At 31.4% G+C, this 7,710-nt stretch overlaps 1 protein-coding gene across 1 annotated transcript; it reads right to left on the bottom strand.

Annotated features, from left to right (window-relative positions):
- Window positions 1–2,422: 2,422 nt before the first annotated feature.
- On the bottom strand, window positions 2,423–7,705 carry LOC134712517 (octanoyl-[acyl-carrier-protein]:protein N-octanoyltransferase LIPT2, mitochondrial-like). Its single transcript, XM_063574145.1, has 3 exons — window positions 7,610–7,705; window positions 3,400–3,871; window positions 2,423–2,726 (listed from the first exon to the last, which is right to left on the bottom strand). Exons 2-3 carry the CDS (start codon window positions 3,860–3,862, stop codon window positions 2,470–2,472), a joined length of 720 nt encoding a protein of 239 aa, XP_063430215.1. The 5' UTR covers window positions 3,863–3,871; window positions 7,610–7,705; the 3' UTR covers window positions 2,423–2,469.
- Between the last annotated feature and the right edge of the window lie 5 nt (window positions 7,706–7,710).

Below are 7,710 nucleotides of genomic sequence, written 5' to 3'. Positions count from 1 at the left end.
AATTGGTATGCAGTTGTATAAGCATTGGCATATCTCATTTACACAGAGATAATTTGGCCCCACCCACTCAGTCATGGTCTATTGACTTTGAAATTTTTGCTTAGTTTTCATGTATTAGTTTGTGATTAGGTCAAGATCAGTTAATGGGGAACCACTATTAGTTTATGATGTTTAGTAAGCAGTTGTATAAGCATAGGCATGTCTCATTTTCATGGCAATTATTTGGCCCTACCCCTCAGTCATGGTCTATTGACTTTGAAACTTTTGCTTAGTTTTCATTTATTAGTTTGATTAGGTTGATTTATTGGGAACCATTAGTGATAGGTCGATGATATTTGGTATGTAATTGTATTAGCATTGGCACCTCTAATTACCAAAGAGATTTTTTTGAACCCATCCCCACAGTTATGATTTATTGACTTTGAAATTTTGCTTAGTTTACATGTATTGGTTTGTGTATAGGATTGTTTTAATGGAACAACTTATGATAAGTAAATTGTTTTAGTATGCATTTGTATTCGCATTATCAAAATTACAAAAAAGCGAGACATATCTCTGTGATAACAGTTTTATTATCTTATTATTAGTAATAGGATAACTATATTTGGTATGTGCGTAGCTTGAATGGTCCTCATGCCTGTCATAGTTATTACTTGAACACGACCTCATTTCATGGATCAGTGAACAAAGTAAAGTTTAGGTGGTCAAGTCCATATTTAAGATACTATATGCAACAGGTCTAGTATATTTGGTGTATGGAAGGATTGTAAGGTGTACATGTCCAACAGTGGGAACTGGCAGGTGTCATCTGACCTTGACCTCATTTTCATGGTTCAGTGGTTATAGTTAGTTTTTTGTGTTTTGGTGTCTGTTTTTCTAATACTGTATGCAACAGGTCTAGTATATTTGGTGTATGGAAGGATTGTAAGGTGCACATTTTCAACTTGGTGGTGTCATATGACCTTGACCTCATTTTCATGGTTCAGTGTTTAAAGTTAAGTTTTTGAGTTTTGGTCTTTTTTTTCTAATACTATTTGCAATAGGTCAACTATATTTGGTGTATGGAAATATTTTATGATGAAAATGTCAGCAGGTCAGTCTTTCATTTTTTTTGTAGGAAAAATATGGTTGATTATATATATAGGGAATCACTGAAGCATGACTGAGGCGGGTCCCCCTTTATCAAAAGTTCTGGATCTGCCACTGATAAGCAATATGTCAACTTTATTTGTTGTATAGAAGGATTGTAATCTGAGCATGTTTGTCTGGCATGGTTCATTTGACTGTGACCTCATTTTCATGGTTCATTGGTTCATGTTAAGTTTATGTGACAGTTGAAGTAAAGCTTTATATTTAGGACTATCAACAGAATATCAATGGTTGATAAAGAAGGTGAGACACTTCAGCTTGTGCACTAATTTATTTTAGACTTGTTAATTGGATGTAGGTTTTAAATAGTTAATTATAGATCAAATATGAGAATTTTAGTCAAATCCATGAAATTGACAACTAATGCCTCTTTGGGGTTTTATGTTTTGTTCTGTTTTTCAAATACTATAAGCAATACTTCAGTTATAATTGGTGTAAGGAAGGATAAAAAGTTGTACATGTGATTTTGGCAAGTATAATCTGACCATGACCTCCTTTTCATAAATCATTGGTCAACATTTAGTTGGTTTTTTTTGGTCTGTTTTATAATACTATAAGCTATTTGTCAACTAAATTGGATGTATAGATTGCTTGTGAAGTGGTCATGTCTGTCTGGCAGGTGTCATCTGTCATTGACCTCTTTTTCATGGTTCACTGTTCGATGTTTTTTTGGCTTAATCTGTTTTTAGATACTATAAGTAATAAGGTCAACAATAATTGGTGTATGGAATGATTGTGACAATTACTGTAAAATTTTATGTCTGTCCAGCTTAGTTTATAAATTATCTGACCAAGACCTCATTTTCACAGATCATTGTCAACGTTAAATAAAGGTGATATTTGTAGTTAAACATTTATCATTTATTCAATCCTGGTTGTTTAAACAGACAAGACATAACAGCCAGTGCACTTTTTGTGTAATTTTTACCCAGAGAAGTAAAGGAAGACTCTTTTCTACAGCATGATTAAAGAGCCCAGAAGACACAATCCAATTAAGTGTTTAAGTGTGTCAATATCATTTGGATGATTGTGTTTTTTGGTTTGTTTTCTCATTCACACATACCCTATATTTTTTTCCCTATCTTCACCTAAAATTATTTCCAAAACATAGAATCTCTGATGAAATTCTTATTAACATTTTTTGTAATCTCTTTCCAGTAGATAAATTTGGCAAATAATTCTTTTGATAACAATTTATTTTATAAGTCTTAAGGTAAGATCTATAAAAGTGTGGAAATACATGTAAATAAATGGATTTATATATAAAAATCTGGATTTAAAAAAAGTACATTTTGTTGTGAAGCTAATCCTTTTTCATAGTTATATACTAATTTTGTGTTTATATTCCTCTGTTTCTTTATCTATATTCTTTAATTGACAATTAAATTGTCTTTGAAAACTTTCTAAAAATGCTTTTACAGCATCGTTTATATTAATATCACAGTCCTTTTCTTTACTAAGAGATGTTACATCTTTTCCTTCTAATCCACAAGGGACTATATGTTTAAACCAGGTCAAATCAGTATTACAGTTCAATGAAACACCATGAGTTGTTACATATCTGCGACCATGTACACCTACAATATAATGATAATTGATCAAATTAAAACAGAATTATATTTGTGCATTAAATATAATGCTACACAATGTATGATACCATAAACATGATAAATTTGCAAATGGATTCTGGCACTCATAAAGAGCATTTAAAACACAAAATCTTGTTTTACAAAGTATTAAACTGGTACAGTCTTTTAATACTGGATGGATGGTTGTTTAATTTCCCGTGGCAAATTAAATGCATATTCAGGAGGAAGAGAACATTTTATTTACGTAAATGTTTTACAACTTATCAACCACCCGGATATATATATATATAATTTTCTTCAGTTTATGGTATAAAAATTATAACTTTTGTAGAGTACCGGTACTAATTGAGAAATTCATATAATGTTATGAAACACAAATTGTAGCTCAAAAACAAATATATTCATGAAATTTTATCTTCTGTAAACATGATAAAACTATTCTTTTAATTAAAAGTATACAAAACAAATAAAGTGTTTGATCATTCATTCCTGCATTAATTTTAAGTAATTTTCAACTGTGCAAAAAATCAAAATAAATGTCTTTCACAAATAATGGTTTGAAAACCAAAAATAAAACTTTTATTTTTGCTTAACATTAGCCATGATTGTATGTCTTGATAAATAGCTAATATTGATGGTAAAAAAGACCTTTCAGACTTACCAATAGCTCCAATTTTCCTATCTCCAATCCATACTCCTGTATCTTCTGTTGAATGGGCATTCAGACCATAATGTTTGCAAGTTCCAATCATTGTCTTTTCCATGGAACAAATATACCACTTCATATTTGGAGTAAAATATTTTAGATTTAAAATTGGATAAGCAACAAGTTGTCCTGGTCCATGATAGGTAATTAAACCGCCTCTATCTGTTCTGCAGAATTCAGCACCTAGCTTTTTAAGTTTTTGTTCATATTCTTCAGAATAGTCTTTGGATCTAATTCCAATGGTATAAACTGGGTTATGCTCTACAAGTAATACCACATTTTCTCCTTTTGCACCGTGTACTCCTGCCATATTGTCTAAATGCTGTCGTGCAAATTTAGTCTGTACTTTATAAGCATCAAGGAATCCCATTCTTCCAAGATTCAATACACTCACAATCTTGCTGTAAGAGCTCATCATGACATTTGTCTGTAATAGAAATAGCTCACTTGTATTTTGATAATCATTAATGACATTATTCTAACTTGAAAGAAGATTGACAAATTGTTATAAATTATTCTAACGTAACCAAGCTGTACTTTCTCCCTTAGCTATTTTTCTACATTTTGTTAAAAGTCTGACAAGACATACATGTACATTCATATATATGAGGGTGGTAATTGGGGTACTTTCATGACAATTAATGGTAAAAATGCTTGCCAAATGACGTTATCTCATAATCTGTAGTTTTTGGTGTGGGACAATAAAATGTTCACTTTGTTTTAGACGATAACCAGATGCTCCGCAGGGCGTAGCTTTATACGACCGCAGAGGTTGAACCCTGAACAGTTGGGGCAAGTATGGACACAACATTCAAGCTGGATTCAGCTCTAAATTTGGATTGTGATTAAATAGTTGACACAGCATAGGTTTCTGACACAGAATGAATGTGTTCTAATGAACTTAAAATTTTTGTTTTCTCTTAGAGCAATTCACTATGCTGTTGAATATTAATCCTCTCAAAAAAAAGTTTGAAGAAATTTTCTTTTTATTTATGAAATTTAAAATGAGAAAAATTGAACCCAATTTTTTTAATCACATCCCCCTTTCCCTTATTCCAAAACTAATCTCAATTAAAATTTCTAATGGAGTTTGCAACAATAACTACTCATTTAAATACATCATAAAATATTAATATGTAAAAAAAACTGCTTGTTATCACTGAATGGTAAAGATTATTTTAATTTATCAGTTGGTGGTAAAAAGTGAATATACATTGTATATTGTATATAACAAAGATTAAAGTTGATTCTGGACAAAGAAAGATAACTCCAATTAAAAAAAATTCTTGCTATTGCACAATATTGTGCAATAAGATATTTCTTGCTTACTATTCTGGACAAAGAAAGATAACTCTAATTAAAAAAAAATTTGCTATTTCACAATATTGTGCAATTAGATATTTCTTGCCATTGTGCAATACTGTGCAATTGAAAAGACTTGCTATTGCACAATACTTAATATAATAATTTTAGATCCTGATTTGGACCAACTTGAAAACTGGCCCATAATCAAAAATCTAAGTACATGTTTGGATTCAGCATATCAAAGAACCCCAAGATTTCAATTTTTGTTAAAATCAAACTAAGTTTAATTTTGGACCCTTTGGACTTTAATGTAGACCAATTTGAAAACAGGACCAAAAATGAAGAATCTACATACACAGTTAGATTTGGCATATCAAAGAACCCCATTTATTCATTTTTTGTCAAAATCAAACTAAGTTTAATTTTGGACCCTTTGGACCTTAATGTAGACCAATTTGAAAACGGGACCAAAAGTTAAGAATCTACATACACAGTTAGATTCGGCATATCAAAGAACCCCAATTATTCAATTTTGATGAAATCATACAAAGTTTAATTTTGGACCCTTTGGGCCCCTTATTCTGTTGGGACCAAAGCTCCCAAAATCAATACCAACCTTCCTTTTATGGTCATAAACCTTGTGTTTAAATTTCATAGATTTCTATTTACTTATACTAATGTAATGGTGCGAAAACCCAGAAAAATGCTTATTTGGGTCCCTTTTTGGCCCCTAATTCCTAAACTGTTGGGACCTTAACTCCCAAAATCAATACCAACCGTCCTTTTGTGGTCATAAACATTGTGTTTAAATTTCATTGATTTCTATTTACTTAAACTAAAGTTATTGTGCGAAAACCAAGAATAATGCTTATTTGGGCCCTTTGTTGGCCCCTAATTCCTAAACTGTTCAAACCAAAACTCCCAACCTTTCTTTTGTGGTCATAAACCTTGTGTCAAAATTTCATAGATTTCTATTAACTTAAACTAAAGTTATAGTGGGAAAACCAAGAAAATGCTTATTTGGGCCCTTTTTGGCCCCTAATTCCTAAAATGTTGGGACCAAAACTCCCAAAATCAATACCAACCTTCTTTTTGTGGTCATAAACCTTGTGGTAAAATTTCATAGATTTCTATTCACTTTTACTAAAGTTAGAGTGCGAAAACTAAAAGTATTCTGACGACGACGAGGACGACGACGCAACGTGATAGCAATATACGACGAAATTTTTTTCAAAATTTGCGGTAGTTAAAAATTTGACTGATTTTGATTATAAGTCCGTGAAAAATATGGGTTACATCTTTATCTGTGTCTGATGCAAGTATGAGTGTCATTAGTTTTGATGACTTTTTTGGCCAGTTTGCTGAACTGTTTTATTTAATAAGAGTATTGATACAATACCTGTATGATTGACAACTGTCATAAGCAACAAACAAATAAACACAAAGGTAAGAGATGAATTTTTGATAATGATGATGATGATGGTGATGATAAGCTTTGAAACATAAGATAAATAGAAGAGAACAATCAGTCTCAATCTTCAATAAGTATGAAACATTAGTTGTCAAAAATTATGTATTTTATCTTATTATTAAGACTGTTTTAATAAAATACAGAAAAACTTGAATAAATAAATGTATTTCAACTGCCATATATATTTATATAAGGGGAGATAACTCAGAAAATCTTACTTAGATAAAGGAATATGCAATGGAATAAATGTATATTGGTAATCTTTGTAATGGGGCATAACCCTAAAATGGTAAAACTGACACCACCAAATTTTAAATGTTTATCTGTGTGCGATGCCCCAACGTATAGTCATCAATGTGCTGATGGATCGTTGTATGATGTAGATGTAGTAGATGTAGATGTGTTTTGAGGTTATCAGCATTGTGTCTAAGATGCATAATATCTGGTTGAGGCAAACTTGAGCTAGAGAATGTAAACCCTTTTAGGGATGTACTGACTTATGCACATGTTCATCTTCTTGCTTTTTGTTCTCCATTACTCAGGCAGAAACCCAGTTGAAATAGAACAAAAAGAATCGAAGCACTTTGTTAGAGAAGGTGATAAATGCCTATTGTAATGTTTACTAAAGTAAAAAAAAATTAAAAGTCATGAAAGTTAATAGAAACAAATTATCAATAAATGAAAATTTTCTGATCAATTGATGAAGTAATGTTTATTATTTCTTATTTGCTAGTCACTTCACTGAATTCTCAAAATCATAAAATAACTGATAACTTTTGCGTATCTTTCACAATGGAATCTAGTCCAAATAATTATGACGTCTTCGTAGGAAGGCATCCCAGAAAAAAATTTAAAATAGCTTTGCCAGACGTCATATAATTATTTGGACTAATTGAAATCCAAATCATATGAAAGATTATTATAAAATCGGTTGAGGATACGCGTAGCCTAAGAAGGCCATAAGAAGGCTAAACTGGCTATGCTTCCCCGAAAGGAAGGTACGCGCTCACACTACTTTTCTGAAAAGGGATTCCTTCCATGGATTGACGGACAGCCATACAGATTAAAGGGATAAACTTATTGCTCCTGTCGCTCAGGTGCTCCGTCATGGTAAAAAAATACATGGTTACAATGTACATCAACATTTAGGTCATAAAAACTTGGTTAAATCTGTATTTGACAAAGAATTTGTCATTATAATCATCAATTAAATTTTCTCTGTGTGAATATATACTGATCATCAGCTGTGTCTATGAGTATGATGGACAGTGTCAGTGGCAAATATTTCAAGCATACATTATACATCGTGAATTTTTTACCAGAGCAAAATTAACAGCTAGGTTCTGAGTAAAATGAAATAAAACAGAAATTACTAAATCTACGAATTACCAGTAAGAATGTAATTAGACGACCAAGTTATTGAACCGGATTTGTATTTGTTGACATTTTTCTTGACAGCATGCTACTTCCTGTTTTTGTTTTGAACTATG

Source organism: Mytilus trossulus, chromosome 3 (genome assembly GCF_036588685.1).
Source record: "Mytilus trossulus isolate FHL-02 chromosome 3, PNRI_Mtr1.1.1.hap1, whole genome shotgun sequence".
NCBI lineage: Eukaryota > Metazoa > Mollusca > Bivalvia > Mytilida > Mytilidae > Mytilus > Mytilus trossulus.
The sequence above is the reverse complement of the archived record's forward strand: the minus strand, read 5'-3'. Positions and strand labels throughout refer to the sequence as shown.

Coding starts and splice junctions, on each gene's coding strand:
- LOC134712517 (XM_063574145.1), bottom strand. CDS start 3,862: ATGATGAGCTCTTACAGCAAGATTGTGAGTGTATTGAATCTTGGAAGA. Junction 2,727..3,399: donor TAGGAAAATTGGAGCTATTG/GTAAGTCTGAAA, acceptor ATTATATTGTAG/GTGTACATGGTCGCAGATAT.